The 18,357-nt window shown below is 47.2% G+C and overlaps 1 protein-coding gene across 3 annotated transcripts in view; it reads right to left on the bottom strand.

The window, feature by feature from the left end:
- Nucleotides 1–16,994, bottom strand: part of LOC310744343 (maestro heat-like repeat family member 5) — a 29,418-nt gene extending 12,424 nt beyond the window's left edge. The window contains exons 1-15 of one of the 3 annotated variants that reach the window (XM_083575555.1): nucleotides 16,299–16,994; nucleotides 15,197–15,567; nucleotides 13,829–13,968; nucleotides 13,409–13,522; nucleotides 11,743–11,859; nucleotides 10,696–10,806; nucleotides 8,953–9,093; nucleotides 8,314–8,433; nucleotides 7,561–7,640; nucleotides 7,259–7,394; nucleotides 5,874–5,969; nucleotides 4,907–5,011; nucleotides 2,884–3,019; nucleotides 1,930–2,048; nucleotides 88–237 (exon numbers count right to left, since the gene is read on the bottom strand). In XM_083575555.1, the coding sequence (XP_083431681.1) occupies nucleotides 88–237; nucleotides 1,930–2,048; nucleotides 2,884–3,019; nucleotides 4,907–5,011; nucleotides 5,874–5,969; nucleotides 7,259–7,394; nucleotides 7,561–7,640; nucleotides 8,314–8,433; nucleotides 8,953–9,093; nucleotides 10,696–10,806; nucleotides 11,743–11,859; nucleotides 13,409–13,522; nucleotides 13,829–13,968; nucleotides 15,197–15,566 (1,935 nt within the window). In that variant the 5' untranslated portion in view covers nucleotide 15,567; nucleotides 16,299–16,994. The remainder of the gene's footprint in view (nucleotides 1–87; nucleotides 238–1,929; nucleotides 2,049–2,883; nucleotides 3,020–4,906; nucleotides 5,012–5,873; nucleotides 5,970–7,258; nucleotides 7,395–7,560; nucleotides 7,641–8,313; nucleotides 8,434–8,952; nucleotides 9,094–10,695; nucleotides 10,807–11,742; nucleotides 11,860–13,408; nucleotides 13,523–13,828; nucleotides 13,969–15,196; nucleotides 15,568–16,298) is intronic. The other 2 variants (XM_083575553.1, XM_083575554.1) reach the window with 2 other exon arrangements.
- Between the last annotated feature and the right edge of the window lie 1,363 nt (nucleotides 16,995–18,357).

Raw genomic sequence — 18,357 nt, 5'->3', positions numbered from 1 at the left:
TCCCTAGAAGCAAGCTAATTCTACACCTGAAGAGAATGTTTAATTTAGAGGAAACCTGCTTCCCCCTGCCTCCATTTTGAGCCTTACATCTTCCATGTCCATCCCGCATTCCTCAAGGAAGGAACTCAGCAGCTTCCCTGCAGCCTGAGAGACGGCTCTGTCTTCCACTATCAGGTTGTCAACCGCCTTCAACACGACTTCGTTGATCTGGCTGGGCGTGAGGTGCTCTCCAAAAGCCTGGCACAAAGAAGAAAGACGAGGGAGTTTTCTTCTGCTTCGCATCTGACCACTTTTCGGTAGTCCAGGGGCGCCTTCACAAACCAAGTGAAAGACACATCCACTCTGCCTTGCGGAGGGTTGAACTAGATGACCCTCAGGGTCCCTTCCGACTCTCCAATTCTGATTCTATTTAAATGTTTATTTAAGTAATTGAAAGATTTCACAGCAAACAAAACTAAGAGTCAGGTGACGCCTTGATATTTTCAATCCACATCTAAAATTGGTTATGACATTGGAACATGAAGAGGTACAATCTAAAGTCAGACTAGAAAATAAGATAACTGTTCTCGCAGAAACAGAGAGGGCGAGTAATGGTGGATATCAGTTATATAATCAATCAATGCCAAACGAAGTCAGATTAGGTGGGAACCTGCAGGCTGTGTGTTTATTTCTTAATATATGTCAAAAACATCCACCACAATGTTAGCATAGTCCAAGCTTCCTCAACCTTGGCCCTCCAGATGTTTTGAGACTACAATTCCCAGCATCCCTGACCACTGGTCCTGCTAGCTAGGGATCATGGGAGCTGTAGGCCAAAAACATCTGGAGGGCCAAGGTTGAGGAAGCCTGGCATAGTCCATTGGCTTGGCAGTGCCTCATAAAATGGGCACCAAATAAGCCAACTTTTCATACTCTTTTTCTGCCCAAGGTGGCAATGCATGGTTCTCCCTCCTCCCCATTTTTCCTGGCTGAGTGGGGATCTGAACCCTAGGTCTCCCAGCACCTGGTCAGACTCTCTAGCCACTGCACCACACTGCCTCTTCTTGATCCAGCAAAGGTCAGGCATGCAGGGAAGCAGCTCTCCTCACCGCAGTGGCCCATCAGATGCACAGCTAGGGCTACTCCACAATTCTCCTGCAGGATCCCTTGGCCTGGCAGGTTGCAGCTTGTAATGCATACGGGTCTCTAGCCAGGGCTCACAGTTGTGGCAGTGCCTGAGTAGTTTGGGGTTGGTATCTATCTATCTATCTATCTATCTATCTATCTATCTATCTATCTATCATCTGTCTAACGTTTTGTGTGATGTGACCTTTTAAAATACAGTCATACCTTGGGTAACAGCCACTTCAGGTTGCATTTTTTTGGGTTGCAGACCACCGAAACCCGGAAGTACCGCTTTGTGCATGCGCAGAAGTGCTGAATCGCAACCCGTGCGTGCGCAGACGCAGGTTGCGAATGCTGCGGGTTGTGAATGTGCATCCTGCACAGATCACGTTTGCAACCCGAGCGTCCACTGTAAGTAGAATTTGGCATGCAATTTAGACCAACGGGCACTTGGCTTCAAAAGATTTATTCTAATAAAATATATTTCCATATGTTATTTACACTAATATATTCATTTTCTGGACAATTTTAGCTTGCACAATCGTTTTTGTACACACTGTTTGGCCGGGAAATGGCATTGAAAAACTCAAGGATGTGTGAATTTCAAAGGCGGGTTATGTTTCTGTTCTCATATTGTTTCAGGAAGCCTGGATTTGATAGCTTTGGCTTTAAATGTGAACTGCTCTGAATCTCTCCCTCATCCCCTAGAAGGCGTGGGCTGCCTGAGGAGGTTGGTGGGGCCCCATTTGCCCAAATAGACGGACCTCTGCTAACTGAGAGCTGGCTGCCGTCTTAGCAAGAAACAGTCCAAAATGCCACACCTACCTTGGCCACCTTCGAGACGTCGGTGTAGAAGATGGCGGGCCCAGGGATGAAGAAGTCTTCTCTGAACCATTTGACTACGTTGCCTTTCCTGTTCTTATGCCTCATCTCTACCTTCTTAGCTAAACGGGGTCAGGGTTGGGGATATGCATGCGAAAGAACACAGCATTAGTGCTCCCGGCACAAAACCCACAAAAAGATTCTCAATTTCACCTCATAAATTATAATTCAGAACTGGGAAGGGTTCAGAAAGGGGCAACCAAAAGGACTGGGGTGATTGTGGAGCTCTATGGTCGCAGCATTTGGGGGGGGGGGGGTTCCGTTTAGAAAACTGGCGAGGAAAAGGAGACACAATGTATGGCAAGGGGAAAGTGGAGAGAGAGAAAGCTTTTTCTCTCTCCCTCTTAACATGAGAACTCCTGGACCTCCAATGAAACTGAAGTTTCAGGATGGTCCTTCTTCATGCAGTGCACAGCTAAACTCTGGAACTCCCTGCCACAGGAGGCACTGATGGCCACGGACCAAGATGGCTTTCAAATTCATGGAAGAGAAGGCTACCCATGGCTATCAGCCAGGATGGCTATGCTCGGCCTCCACGGTCAGAGGCAGCAAAGCACAGGAGAAGAAAGAGCTCTTGAGTTCGAATTCTGCTTGCTGGTTTCCCACAGGCATCTGGTCAACCCCTGTGGGAAAAGGATGCTGGACTGGGGTGGGCCACTGGTCTGATCCAGAAGGCTTTTCTTGTGTTCTTCAGCAGTAAATCCCTCCCCTCAGACTGACCTCTCGTCTCTGGCCAATGGGGTGTTTGCGTTAGGCCAGGGCTGGCATGAATTCTGGCCCTCCTGAGCTCCCATCACCCCCAGCAGCAGCCAGCATGGGCAACACTCAGGGATGATGGGAGTTGGAGCAGCCTCTGGAGCTTACAAGAAACACGCCCTTTCCCAGCATCCCCCTCACCCATTTTGGCTATCATGATGTAATGGAGATGGTACAAGGCCTCCGCTGACTGCAGGCCAATCTCCTTCACATTGTCTGCGAGGTGAAGGGACAAGAGCGCCACCAGCTGTCCAAGAAGGGGGAAATCCTGGGATATCTAGGAGGTGGAGAGAGAGATGCACAGTCAGCCCTCGTCCCACAGAGCCCAGCAAGAGAAAACTGTCTGGCATGCTTTCAGTCGGCAAAGGTGGCAGAGGGGCGCAGGGCAAGAGGGCCTTTTTCCCAGCCAGAACTCACTGGGACTCAGTTCTGGCACCTCTCAGGTGGGCGCTATTGCCATTACATGAGAATGAGGGAGGTGAGTTCATGGTGAGTCCTGGCACCACTTTTTCTAGAAAAATAGCACTGACTGGCACCTTCCCCTGGGTTGGCCATGCCACACCGCTTTGGGGAGCAGGGGAAAATTCATCTAGTTCACACCTGAACTTTCCAAAGCAATACGCCAACCAAGACACAGGTTTTCCTTCAAAATCCTCGCTTCCACAAATTTGGCAATGCAGTTCTCCAAACCACCACAACAAAACACAGACATTATGGGAAAAGGTATACAGAAATGCACAATTCATAAAAGCAACATGCTTGAATCCTGGGTAGACCAAGTCTCATTTTACCTGTCTAGTTTCTGGTACCCCTGGATACATCTTGGCAGCCAGAGGCCCAAATATCTTCTAGGGCTAGGCGTGCCTTTTACCAGCTTTGTCTGGTTTGCAAACTATGGCTCTTCCTAGACGGGGATAGCCTGACCACTGTAGTCCGTATTTTGGGAACCTCAAGGCTGGATTACTGCAATGTATTCTAGGGGGTCTGCCCTTGGATCTGCTTCACAGGCTCCAGCTCATGCAGAATGCTGTGGCCAGATTACTGGTGGGGGCCTCGGGCTGAGAACATGGGACACCATTGTTAAAACAGCTGCATTGGCGGCCCATCTATTTCTGAGGCAGCTTCAAGGTTCTTCTATTCATTTACAAAGCCCTGACTATCTGAGGTCCAGGCTGCCTCAGGACATCAGGAATTCGTATATCGCAGCTTGATCACGGAGAACATCTATGGGAGTATTGTTAAACCAGAGGGAAAGGGGGAGAGATGCTAACTTGCTATGTTATTATATATCTCATGCACAGATGCAGAATCAATTTAACACCCTGGCTGAAATTTCCCAAGAGGCATCCCTCTGTCTGAAGTTGGAAATAGCAAGATGAACCAAATGGGTTTCTTGGCAAACCCAGCAAAGCGATTCTTCTGTTCTTATGATCTACATAGGTCAGGAAGGGAATTTCCACACACAACCCTCATATTTGCTCGAGGGTTAGACCGATTAGCCTGATTCTGCCCTGGATACGCTTCCAGAAGGGTTTTTCATGTGGGATCGGTGCTGATTAGTACCAGTTATTATTGTATTCACTTATGAACCACTTCCCTCGAGGCAAGCAGCATATGCAAGTTTTAATTTTATTATTTATTTATTTTATTGCATTTACCTCTCAGCTTTTTCTGCAGGGAGCTCAAGGTGGTCCTCCTCCTCCTCCTCCTCATTTAATCCCCACAACAGTCCTGAGAGGTAGGCTAGGCCAAGAGGCAGTCACAGGCCCCCAAGGTCACACTCAATGAGAGTCACTGCTGAGCAGGGAATTTGAACCCGGGTCTCTCCCAGGTCTCAGACCAACACTCTAACTACTACACCACAGTGTCTTACACAGCATAAATGCTAAATGGGTCACTATAAATGCTAGCCTGTATCCCACCCTGTAACCTACCTCCATTGAATCTTGGCTAACCCTTTCCGGATAAACTCTGACAAGTTAAAAACGAAAAGCCTATTGCCAAAGACCCATTGGCAATATCTAATCGGAATGATCTGTTACTGTATTCCTGTGTTTTTATATTGTAAACCACCCTGTGATCTTCAGATGAAGAGCAGTATGGAAATTTAATACATTAAATATATATATATCTGAAATTGCAGCGTTAAGCCTTGGTCACTCACATCAAAGTCCAAATGCTCAGAAACATATTTCATTAAAAAGCTGGTGCTCTTGACAGCTCTTTCGCGTTCATAGATTTTTGTGGAGTCAATCCAGCCATTTGTGTGCTGCGGGAGAGAAATCATCATCATCACATGGAAGGACAACCATTAATCCGGGTTTGCAAATTCACAAAGCTTCGGCTACTGGCTGGATTAATCATGCTGGGACCACAGAGGGGACAAATTGCAAAAAGGGGTTGTTTTCTAAAGGAGAAAGTTTGCTGCAATTTGTTCTACTTCTTCTTCTTCATCATCATCATCATTTTATACCCCACCTTTTCCCCTGACAGGGACTCCAGGCAGCTTACAAACAAAATAAGAACAACTTGAGATATAGAAAAAAGAAGCCATTAAATGAAACGCATTGAACATTAATAGAATTAGAAATTAATGGGCTCTTGGTTTGTTTTTGTTTTATTGTGTATTTTGTGTTCTCATTTTGTATTTTCATGTTGTGAACCGCCCTGCGATCTGTCATTTGTGTGTGTGATAATTACAATAACACAACATACACCTCACCACAGCCAAAGTCCTGGAATGCTGGAAGATCCTTAGACCAAGCCCAGCCATTGATCCACCAACCTTGGTGTTGGCCACAGGTAATGATGGGCAGCTGGCCCTTCGGGGTTTTAGACAGAGAGTCTTTTCCCAGCCCCACCTGGAGATGCTGAGGATTGAACCTGGCACCTTGAGCATGCAAAACAGAAGCTCTACCCCTGAGCCACGGCCCTTCCCCTAATGCCATCAGCAGAGGACATATCTTTGAAAGGAAACAGATGTGTGCCTTGCACAAGCCTTCCTAGCAGAACAGAGGCCTAGTTCACCATCAGCATCCACAACCATGAGTTGGCCACAGACGCCCCCCGTGCAATCATTTCAACAGGATCTGCTGCTTCCCCTTGCTCTGACATCTTGGGGGCTCCCTTACCACTAATATATCCTGCAGCGCCTCCAGAGAGGGGGCCTCCGACAGCAAGCTGGTGAGCATGTTGAGGCAGGCGTTGACCGTCTGCTGATAAAAGTCCTGAAAGGAGAGAAGCAAAAGCAGTTAAAAGCTGAAGACCCCCATGGAAATCCCATGTGCTCTGGAGCCTTCTAGTCCAGCATCCCCTTTCCACAGGGACCAACCAATGACCCAGTGGGAAACCCACAAGCAAGATGTGAGCTTAACAGCACCTTCCTTCCTTGGAGGTTTTTAAGCAGAGGTTGGATGACCACCAGTCACGATTTTGTGGTTCTATGCTGACTGGGGCCAATGGCGGCACATCTGGAGAAGCACACATTCTTCAACTCTATTTCTTTATAAAGAAAGAAAAGTCTTTTTGCAGCCCGTAGCCAGAATGAGAAAAGAAGGCATTGGGGGGGGGGGCTGTTGTGGTAAGACTTTATTTCTATACCACCTGTTCATTGCCCAGGTGAGGGAACACCTTTTGAATGGCACACAGAATCAAGAGAATCACAGCAAGCTTCAGTATATTAGGGCTATTGCAATAGGGTAGCCTTGCCTACCAGCTGCTCAGCAAATTCGTAACAAAGCTTATGCAGGGGTTCAAACACAGCGCTCAAAGAGTCATAAACACCAAACATTCTTTGACATACATCAAGAAAGGTTACAGGTCATGGGATATAAAGATACAGGCCTCCACACTGGGCTCAACTTCCTTGGGGTGTCCCAAACCATTTGGCCCTAACTATCGTACTTTAACCTCCGTTGCCATAGCAATCAAATCTTTAGAGGGGGCTGTTGTTGTTTATTGAGAAGACCTTGCAGCAGCTGCCTCACTGCAAGAAGGGAGGTTGCAGGGAAGCAGGCAGAGGGCCTTCTCGGTGGTGGGCCCACCCTGTGGAACACCTCCCTATCAGATGTCAGAGAGATACATAATTATACTTCCTTCTGAAGACATCTGAAGGCAGCCCTGCATAGGGAAGTTTTAAACATTTGACGTCTTGCTGTGTTTTAATTTGTTGGAAGCCGCCCAGAGTGGCTGGAGTAACCCAGTCAGATGGGCAGCATATAAACAAACAAGCAAACAAAATTAAATGCTGCATAGGAGGAAGGCATGAGAGTCACAAAATGCAGGCATGCAGGAATCATTCGTGGCTGCATTCTAGCCAAAGGTTAAATGCAGTTAATATTGAAACATGATTAAAATCAAAAAAACACACCCAAAGTCTCTGGTTGTTACATCATTGTGATGGGTCAAGTGTCTGTGTTTGTAGCTTACACGGCCCAGACTCTCTGCCCCCAAATCCTTTAACCTGGCAACCCCATTTTCCTCCATTCATATCCCTAGAAGCAGAAGGTCCAGTCACCTGGCTCTGTGATGATTGCGTGGGACTCCCGGCTTTGAGTTTTGTAAGTTTCAAGGAGGGCAACGAAAACACCTTCTTGATGCTTTTCTTAACTAGCTCAGAGCGAAGCATGGAGTCCATAGGTGGTCTCACGGCACTGAAGAGGAAAGAGAAAGGAGAGGAAATGATCAGCACCCAGCAGTTCCTGGTGAGGAAATATGCACTGTGTCTGGCCAATGTCAGGGTATGGCAAGGGAAGGGCCAGGAATAGGAGGGGCAGGGACAAGCTGTAGGGAGACTGAGAAGTACCTCCCCATACTTACGTCATGCAGCTGACGGTGATGATGGCGTGGTGCAGGACAGAAATGGAGAAAGATCCCAGCGGCTCCTCTTCGATGACTTCCTGTTGTGGGGAAGCACACAGCACGTCAGAGACCTGGAGGCACCATCGCTGCCACCACCACTCCAAGCCCTGAACTGTGCTCTCTCTCCAGCCCAGCCCACTGGACACCACCTTTGCAGTTGGCAAGTGGGTCCTCCCAGGGGAGAAGAGTGGGCTTCCTGGATCTGGGAATCAGATCCATCTTTCACCTGGACAGAGCTCTACCTCACAAGAACACAAGATCAGCCTTCTGGACCAGGCCAAGGGCCCATCTAGTCCAGCATCCTGTTCACATCGGTGAGAAACCAGGGAGCAGACCATGAGCCAAGAGCCCTCTCCCCTCCTGTGGCTTCCAGCAACTGATGCTCAGAAACATTACTCCTTCCGCTGTGGAGGTAGAACATAGCAATCATGGCTAGGAGCCATGGACAGCCCTCTCCTCCTGGGAGAACCTAGCCTCTTTTCCTTAGGCGCTGGTGACATCCTGCTGAGGTTGCCACAATGGAGGGCTGCTTTGCAAGAGGGTTTGGAAACTTGAGCTGGAGCAGAACGTGACCACCCAGAAATGGTTTGGGGCCAGATGCTCAGAACCTGCAACCCTGATATTTTACCAGAGCTAGACCTACACAGCTATAAAATAAAAGCGCTCTGGGGGGGGACCCCAGGAGATTCCCCTCCTTTTTTCTTTACTCACAATGATGCAGATGGTGAGCTCCGCTTTGTGCGGGAAGATGACATGTCCCACATTTGTTTGCACAAGCGCCTTGGTTGTTAGAATGGCTGCCTTCATAAGGCCCTTTTTCAGAGCCTCGTCCTAAAAGGAGAAGCGATTTTATGAAATTGAGACTGAATCAAAATCACAAGGAAACATAAAGCCACACTGACCCTAACCCTAATTCTAATCCTTACCCTAACACCAACCCAATCCTAAAATTAACCCTAAGCCTAACCCAGAAATGGTCTTGTTAGAGAGTAAACTTCATGTTAAATTGCTGTTGTAGGGGTTGTTTTTAAAAGTCTGGAGCGGATTAATCCATTTTGCATTACTTGCTATGGGAAAGCGCTTCTTGGTTTTGGAACGCTTTGGTTTTAGAACGGACTTCCATAACGGATAAAGTTTGAGAACCAAGGTACCACTGTAATACCCCATTTGGTCCTAGGTGTGGAGTCAGTTTACACCCCAGTCTACAACCCTTCGGTGGATGAAGCCAGAGACCCTGCCCTAAGGCACAGTCTGGAGGCATGTGGTGCAAGGACCTTGGCGGAGTTCAGGAGGTCTGCTCAGTGCCGAGAGAACAAACAACAGGAGTCCATGGGAAAATGAGAGCCATACCTTCCTGGTGTTCTGGAATTGGAAGAGGAGCTCTGCCACGATGAGCTCGATGAAGCGCAGGAGGTCCTCAGGACGCGCCCCGAGAGCCATCTGCCCGTAGCAAAGCATGATGGTGATACTGGCATTCCTCTCCCCTGTATTCTGGAGGGAAAGGGTGGGGAAAGTGAGTTTGGGGCAACACACTCCTGGGTTTCATTTCTCTTGGCTCCTTTGAACAAATCACAGTGAATATTAACCATCCTTTGGGGCTTTGAAGTAACACTTGATGGAAAGAAAAGGTTCTGATCTCCTTCCAGCTGGGTTGGAGAAGTGGAGAGTCGGGGGCACACGACCCCAAGGCCCCCTCAGGTTATGGAACTGTTAGATCCACACGCAGTTATTATGCCTTTGTAATAATCCGCCTTATTTATAAATATATGGAGCTAAACACAGAGAGTGATACTCATCTATGCTTTGCTTCAAGTAGACCGGTTGAAATGAATGAGCCCAACTTAGTCATGCTCATTACATTCAATGGGTCTACTCTAAAGCATAGTTGAATGGGGCCAGCAGGCACTCCCATAAGACAGATGTACCCTTGTCCAAGAGCAACTCTGGCAGCTCCCCTGCCCCGGGATGCACCCCATTTTCAAAAGCTGGTTGCAGCTGAAACCTCTCCCCTCTTTCTCTCTGCCTCTCCCAACCTGCCGACTGCCTTCTCTCTTGGGTTTTGCTCCCTCCCCTCAGTTGGAGAGGTGTCCCCTCTTCCAAACTCTAAGAGGTTCTTCATTCAAAACTTTCGGACAGCAGAACACTCTCCCTCGGGAGTTTGTGAACTCTCCTTCGTCGGAGGTTGGAGGACCATCTGTCAGGGATGCTTGAGCTGAGATCCCTGCATTGCTGGAGGTTGGACTAGATGACCCTTGGGGTCCCTTCCAACTCTACAACTCTGTGATTCTATCATCTATGGTAACCAGGAGACAACCCCCCTCCCACCAAAATTAGCTTCCATATTGAAGAAATGCCAGCCAACCATCCAACAACCAAGCTAAAAACATGAGTCAGTGCAGTTTTGTATTGCTTGTACTTTGGGGATGACCAATGGTTTCTAACGAATCCGTTTGGCTGACTGTCTGAGCAAAAGGATCAGATCAGATCTAGGATCTGGAGCCACAGAGACAGGACTGCTGGAGCCCACTTCAGAAGGATGGCTGAGACATACACCCAGAGGAAGTTTTCTGGCCTTCCATACTGAGAGAATTAGCAGATCCAATTGCTTTATTGGAATGGGATCACATCCCTTGAAAAAGAGCATATTTTGAAATGGAGCAGGATTCATTCTCTTCCAATGCAGCTCTGTTTTTCTAGATCAGGCATTCCCAAACTCTGCCCTCCAGATGTTTTGGGACTACAACTCCAATCATCCGTAGCTAACAGGACCAGTGCTCAGGGATGATGGGAATTGTAGTCCCAAAACATCTGGAGGGCCGAGTTTGGAGATGCCTGTTCTAGATAATAGGAACCCAGAGGCTGTTTCGTATGTGGATGTAGATAGCAGCTAAGGACCCAATCTGCCAGGATCTTCTCAACCTGGTGCCCTTCCGATATTGTTGTGCTACAACTCCCATCGTGTCTAACCATTGGCCATGCTGTCTGGGGCTGATTTGAGTTCCAGTTCAAAACACACAGACGGGGAAGGGGCACCAGGTTGGGGGTGGCTGACCTACATTTTTGCAGCGCTCCTTCCTCATTTGACACCCTTACCTCAGACATTTCAATCTTCCTTGTAATGACTGCATGGCCGAAATCACGCAGCGCCATCAGCATCTGAGATAAATGGCAGTATGAAGCCACACCGACAGCCTCAGAAATTCCCTAGGGAGAATGATGCACATGTTATAAAGGGAAAAACTGCTCCTTTTCCCTTATGGGGTACCCAAGAGCCCATAGAGTCCTTTTGTAGGTTCTCTATCGGTAGGAGAAGATAACAGGCCAGCCAGAGAATCTTGAGAAGCAAAGCAGCTAGTAAGCCTGATCTTTATGAACTGTTGCAACAGGGTGCTCACAACCACACGCAGGAGGCAGGAGGGACCCCATACAATGACACGCAAGACATTTTGAATTTGCCCACCCTGGAGCCCAAGACCCGCCCCCCCATATATCATACATACATCAGAGAAGGGGAGATCCACAACAGAATCCTGTCTGACACAAAACCTGTTGGTGGGGTTACCTGGCTGTTAATGGGTTTACCTGGACAGCTTGGCTATTCTTTCGTGATGAAAACTATGGTACTTAAATCCTGAGTCCAGGTCACAGGCTCGCCCTATTCATATCTTAAATGTGCCCTTATGGCAGGATTTGTGAGCAAAGAGAAAATGGGGAGGTTTTTCTCATTTCCTCCCTCCTTGCAGAGAAACATTTGAGGTCAGTTTGGGAGAGACAAAATGGTTTCAGGACTTTTTCCTGTACTGTTTCAGACATGCGGTTTATGTATTTATGTATGTGCTTGCTTGGTACATTTATTTTATATCTTAGACCGTATCATTCTCATAACACACGTCAATCTGCACTTTCAGAAACAATATTTGAGACAAAACATTGCTATCTTTCAAAATTTGCACAGGTAATTTTGTGATGCAGTCATCCAACCAATGTTTGAATAAATGCGTATTTTAGGGGAAAGTGTTGCATTAAAAAAAATGTACAGAAATGTGCTCTATTAGTGGGATCTGCTGGCAAAAACGTGTACATTTGTCAAAACCGTGTAGCACTGCCTAGGACTTTATGGGAACACAGGAATTCACTCACCTCTCTGACTGTTTCCTCTTCAAGAGGCAACTTTAGAAGTAAGTGCAAGTATAGGTGGACTGTATCTTTGTTCCTGGAATCCCGTAGTTTGAGTCCGTAGTATCTATAGAGGGCATTCTAAGGGTTGGGGAAGGTTTTGGTGAGTCACAGTGAGGAGACCCCACCAGTTACATAAACTGCTTTTCGAAAACCAAAGAATTTCAATTTTACCTTCTGAAAAGGTCAGGTAATGCTAAATAATAATAATAATAATAATAATAATAATAATAATAATAATAGATTGCAAGTACTAGACAAATGTTTTAACGATTTGTATGCAATTTGACACATAGTTTACTTACCTCACAAAATTAAGTTATATAAATTTAACCACAATATCTTCTGAATTCCCAAGTCATGCTACAACTCTTTAGTACCCCTCATTTGAGGAATCTGAAAGTTGAAAAGTTCAACATGTCCTAACTGCTCTGTTTCCACCTCTGGAGGCAGGAATTCTTCTGAATCCCAGTTGCAGGAAACCACAGGAAGGGGGGAGGCCTCTGTGTTCGAATTCTGCTTTCAACTTTCCCATGGGCATCTGCTGGGCCACTGTGAGATAAGGATGCTGGACTGTGCAGGCTGCTGGTCTTACCCAGCAGGCTCCTCTTCCGTTCTTACGACACACTTTTGTCCTAGATGCACTAACCTTAGGTTCTTCCCGCTTTTTAAGAAAACTAATACCTGCACCCGCAGCCTCTTATGGGTCTCCCCACCCACCCTGCATGCCTGAAATTGGGAGAGGGTGTTCTCTTTTCTGGCACCCCACCTACGGCACGATTGTTGGTTGCCAAGAGAGAGAGAAAACCTGAGCAGCAGGTTGCGTTCAGGCGACCTCCTTGTATTCCCTGCGGGGGCAGCCAGAAGAGGCAGAGTTGGTCAACCTGCTCAAGGAGGGAGATTGGGAAAAGAGAGGGGCAGAGCGTTTGGCAAAGGGGGAAAGGGGGAGCCAATTGCTGTGGACCCTCGAGCTCAGAAGAAACTGGAGTTCCGTCTGCACCAGACATTAGAAGCACCCTCATGCCCCATGAATGGTCTTGCTTCCCCCACAGAACCCTTGTTCAAAGCTTCTTAAAATATTAGCATTAGCATTAGCATAAAATATTAGCATCAGGTTTTCCCAAACTTGGGTCTCCAGCTGTTTTTGGACTACAACTCCCATCACTCCTAGCTAGCAGGACCAGTGGTCAGGGACGATGGGAATTGTAGTTCAAAAACAGCTGGAGACCAGATTTTTACGGCCCTCTCTAGCTTGTCCCTCAGGTTCTGAGTGTGCTAAGCAGGAGTGTGGGGATGACCTCCCATGCTCCTTGAAGAAAATGTTTTTGTATGGAAGTTCACCCTTGCAACAGGAGGTCATTCCAGGTGAATTGTGTTCATGTTCAAGCCAAATAACCAAAAGAGGGAAAGGTGGAGGTTTTGCTTGCTGACGCTTACTGAGGAAGCCTGCACTCTGATTGGCTTGGTAATTCTGAGGGAGCTTTGCCTCTGAATGTTTTGTTCAGTGTCTCCCTGCTATGTACAAGGCCTGTGCTAAGAAAGAAAGTAAAACTTCTCTGTTCTTCTTTCCTCAGATTGTATGCTGCCCACCCCACCCCACCCAGTGTCATATACGATACTCAGGACTTACCTTCTCATGTCCTGACTTAGAGGTCTTCTGCTGGCCAGGGACTGCTGCTCTCAGGTTTGAGGCAGCTGAATCCTGGGACAAGATAGTCGATTTTCTGTGGACACTGGAGGTCTGCTTTTAAAGTCGGAAAGAAAAGGGAATAAAATTAAGAAAAGTGTCATTTTTTTTGTCTAGAGAACAGTTGCCATTTATTTGCCACTTGTCTTCTCTTAAAAAAATATGCATACCTAGAAATAGACTAGACTAGAAATATCATAATTATCAGTCTATGCATTTCTAACAGTATAACCAAATCAGTAGTTTTTGATATAACTGTAAAAAACAATTCTGAACATTTATTATTCCCAAAATCTTACTGGCTAGTGATTTGAATCGTGATTTAAATTGATTTGATTTAAATCTACCCTGCATCACACGCACCTGGGGAGCTGGCTGGAGGTGTTTGAGGATGGTGTCCAAAATCTCCCGCTCATCCATCATCTCCAAAGTTTCTCTGAGCGATCTTCCTCTCAGCAGCTTTTTACCCGCCCACAAGTATCCAAATTTCTCATCTGAGAGCTCTTGAGAAAGAGAAAGAGAGAGAGAGTTGAGTAAAAGAGGCAGACTGAGGGAATGGTCAGTTCTTTGTCCAGTTCCTCCTTCCAGATGGGATTCAATGGCACATTGGCAGAGTCAGGTCGCTCGATTAAAGAGATTTGCACAACGAACCTACTTCCCGCTCCGCAACCGACTCCAAATTGGACATTTTTCATGGTGGGAAAAGTGAAAGGGAAACTAGAATGGAAAGTGGGAGCTAGCATTTGCTTGAAGTGACATTGTCTCATCTCCCTGCGAACGAATCGGAATGAGCGCTCAGTCGCGGACCTTATTCAACATCCTCACAAACTTTGGCAAATGGATCCAGACGAAGGTTCAGGAAGCAGGTCATGGGGAAGGGGCCACAGAACGGCCGCATCGGCTCAGTTCCTCGGACCGGCAATGGCAGCCCCAAAGAGTGGCCGTACCATGTCATCTCTGCACGCTTCAAATGGCACCACCTGGTGTCTATCATACTGGGGTAAACTTTCAGGGGAGGGGTTTTTCTGGGGTGGCTGAGGGTCATTTCCAGCCCTCACCAGGGACCTCCTAGTGAAAGAGGTCCCCACGGCTCCTAGTACTACTTAGTCGTTGCTCTTCACTGTAAACTCCGGTATATCCAGAATTACAAGACACTTCCCACATGTTGTGGCATAGAGCCTGTGTGTACGTTCCATGCACCTTGGACTTCTGCTAGCACAACTGGGCTTCCCCCACCCTCTCTTCTCCCCATATGCCCCCAAGCACCCCCTAATTGGCTCAGGGGTAGGCAGGCGAACCCCCAGAACAAAGCATGTAGGGGGGAAGGAGCGGGTAGGTTGTCCCGCCAGGAAAGCAGAAATGTCTGAGCTAATGTAGCAATCTGCTTAGCGCTGTGTTGAATTCGTCCCCTTTCATCAAAGTGGGAAAAATGGTCTTTGGCGGTTTCTGGAAAGTGCAGATAGCAGATGCATGCCATAACTGAACAGGGATCATAGAACTGTAGCGTCTGAAGCGACCTGCAGGGTCACCTAGTGCAATCCCCAGCTATGCAGAACACAACAGGGGCAGCCACCCGGAAGTCCCTGCTCCATGTGACACGTCTCTTTAAAAAGAGGGGTGGGGTGGGTGGGACATGCGCCCAGAGATCAAGGAAACCAAGAGAGACCCGGCCTCGGATGTTGCAGGCCTTGCCAAGGGGAACCCGAAAGGGATCTGGTTCTGCCTACTCACCTGGGAACACTGGCCCAGAATCCTCAGGGCTCTTCTTTTTCCCCAGGGACAAGTGCCGCTGCTGCTTGGAGTCCTGTCTGCTGCTGACTGGCTGAACAGTGCTGGTCTGGCGCTGGACCAGCTCTGGGAAGACTACCGGGGGGGCCTGAGATTTCCTCCTGGCCTCCGCAGGTGACTGGGAAGGTTTCACCAGCATGGGCAAGAGCTGGGAGGTTCTCCGGCCAGCCGGGTCATGGGTGGCACTCTGTTGCAGACTAGATGACGGGGCCTCCAGCTTATCCCGCTGCCCCTGGTTGCTCTCCTGGATGTTTTCATTACTTTCCTGGTCCTTCTTTTTCAGGCCCCGGAGCTTCTTCAGGAAGGAGGTCATCCTGCAAGAGAGGAAATGGCGCCCTGGTTGGCTTGCTCTTTGGAACCCCTTTGGACCCCCCTTCCTTTCACCACTTGAGGGGCGGCAAGCAATCCCTCCCTATTGCTGCACGCCAACCCAATCTCCGTGGGGCGAGATTCCATGGGTTCCTGGCATTTACCCAGGGTTTGTGTTTCCTTTTGGGATTGAGGGGCAGCGGAGACTGTGATGTCTTGAGAATCTATGGTTTATTTACACATGTATTCAACCTGAGGCTACGATGGAGGGGTTCACGGCATCGACACCCCAAGAGGGTCTTGTGTCTCCCGTAGTCACAGAGTGTCAGGCTGGAGCAGCAAGAAGAAGGTGATTGGGTTGGTGTGCAACAAGGGGTAGGAATTGCTTGCTGCAACTCAAGCGGTGAAAGGAAAGGCACTTTGCATATGTTCAGAGGCCTCCTCGCCTTCATTAGTTCTCCTGTCCTAAGACTGAGATTCTTTAGGGGTGAAAACACATTCTGGGGCTAAGCGACGGCAACTCCAGGAGCAAATGGGACCCAAACTTCATGGAATCTCACTATCATGATGGGCTGTTATTTGGCCAACCCCACAATTTATTTTATCCCTTTAGGGAATAAAATACACCACCCTTCATCAAAAAAAGGAAAGTATCCAGGGCAGTTCAATGACAATCTGTCAGAATGAAGGTTAGCAACCAGAGGCAGCCAGTTTGAATGCGCAGGAGTTATTTTACCTGATATTCTCCTTCGCCTCTTTGTGATCAGTAATCTTCAGGGGGCAAAAGGAAATAAAAACTCTCTGATAATGTGGCTCCTCCTCACCAATGTTGCTAGGGGCCCCCAAGCCCCTGGAGACATGAGGTCACAGCATTATTTATGGCAACATCAGGAGTGCAATGATGTCAGTGGAAAGGAGACCTCTTGCTCACCTGGCCTGGGACAATGGGCCAGGTGTGTGCAGGTGTGGCCTTGCAGTTTCATTGCGGCCTCCACTGGGTTTTGCTGAATCCAAAAGCCGTGTGAGATTTTTTGGCCAAACAAGTCGAGACATTATAATATTATTATATTTATTAAAGTAAAGTAAATTCATCAAATTTCTATGACAACCTTCATCCAAGGATCATATGCTTGTTTCACCTCCGCACTCAATAAGTTATGGGTGGCCTTCCTCTCTTGTCAGCATTGTATATAGGGGTGAAAATGCCTGGCTTGAATTTATTATTAGAATTATTATATATTTATTTTCCTGACGGGCACTCAAGGCAGCTCACAGATGAAAGTAAGACAAGCTAAAAATATTGGGGCCAGGCGGGAAAATCTACAACTAAAAAGCAATTAAACAATGGTTGAATTACAACTGTGTGTTGTCGTTGTTGTTTAGTCGTTTAGTCATGTCTGACTCTTCGTGACCCCATGGACCAAAGCATGCCAGGCACTCCTGTCTTCCACTGCTTCCCTCATGCTAGTAGCTTCAAGAACACCATCTCGTCCTCTGTCGTCCCCTTCTCCTTGTGCCCTCCATCTTTCCCAACATCAGGGTCTTTTCCAGGGAGTCTTCTCTTCTCATGAGGTGGCCAAAGTCTTGGACCCTCAGCTTCAGGATCTGTCCTTCCAGTGAGCACTCGGGGCTGATTTCTTTCAGAGTGGAGAGGTTTGATCTTCTTGCAGTCCATGGGACTCTCCAGAGTCTCCTCCAGCACCAGAATTCAAAAGCATCAATTCTTCGGCCATCAGCCTTCTTTATGGTCCAGCTCTCACTTCCATACATCACTACTGGGAAAACCATAGCTTTAACTATACAGTGGTACCTCAGGTTAAATACTCAATTTGTTCCAGAGGTCCGTTCTTAACCTGGAACTGTTCTTAACCTGAAGCACCACTTTAGCTAATGGGGCCTCCTGCTACTGCTGCGCCGCCGGAGCACAATTTCTGTTCTCATCCTGAAGCAAAGTTCTTAACCCAAGGTACTATTTCTGGGTTAGCGGAGTCTGTAACCTGAAGAGTCTGTAACCCGAGGTACCACTGTATACTTTTGGGTCAGATAAGCAAGATGGCGATGGCTCTGACGCAGTTTGGAAAAACAGCTCTTCAAGGGAGACAGCCTGCAGAAGGACAATGGATTATAACAGGAAAGGAAAAATATTTTACACAGAAAACTACAGGTGTTAAATCTCTCTTGCAAGTTAATGGAGAAGGGTTTTTTTGAATATGTGTGAAGTCATTACACCGGTGGCTGCAAAAACAGAAGAAAGGATCAAGATCGGAACTGGTGTATTTGGATTATATATGAGATTCTGTGCAGCATTTAAGAATAACGATCTCCAGACGATCAGAACATGGGAAGTCACCCAATTTGTTTAATTTGGAATGTATAATTGGCTTTATAAATTGTATTATGATTTGACATGATTTGGTATTGTAATAATGTGGCTCATATTGGTTATTAATGAAAAATTAATTAAAATTATATTTAAAACAAAATAAAACGTTCTATTTGGAACTGTATAGCTGAGTCCAGGGTGTCGTACATTGTTCTGGGAAAGGTGGTTGGGATTTCAGGGTAAATATTAGGCTCAACATCATTTTCTGGCATTGCAAGTTTTTGCACGTAGTGATCTCTAGGATAAGCCAGTCATGTGTTGCACTGGGACCTATAGCACTGTGTTTAGGGGTAAACTACAGTTCCCATGATTCTTGGGGGGGGGGAGTCATGTGCTGTAATGTTACGGCATGTCCACAGCCATTGACAACAACCAAAGTGAATAGTTTCTGGTGAATTTTCCTTAAATCGTC

Source organism: Podarcis filfolensis (assembly GCF_964270895.1).
Source record: "Podarcis filfolensis genome assembly, chromosome: 11".
In the NCBI taxonomy this organism is placed as follows: Eukaryota; Metazoa; Chordata; class Lepidosauria; order Squamata; family Lacertidae; genus Podarcis; species Podarcis filfolensis.
This window is presented reverse-complemented; position numbering and strand designations above follow the sequence as displayed.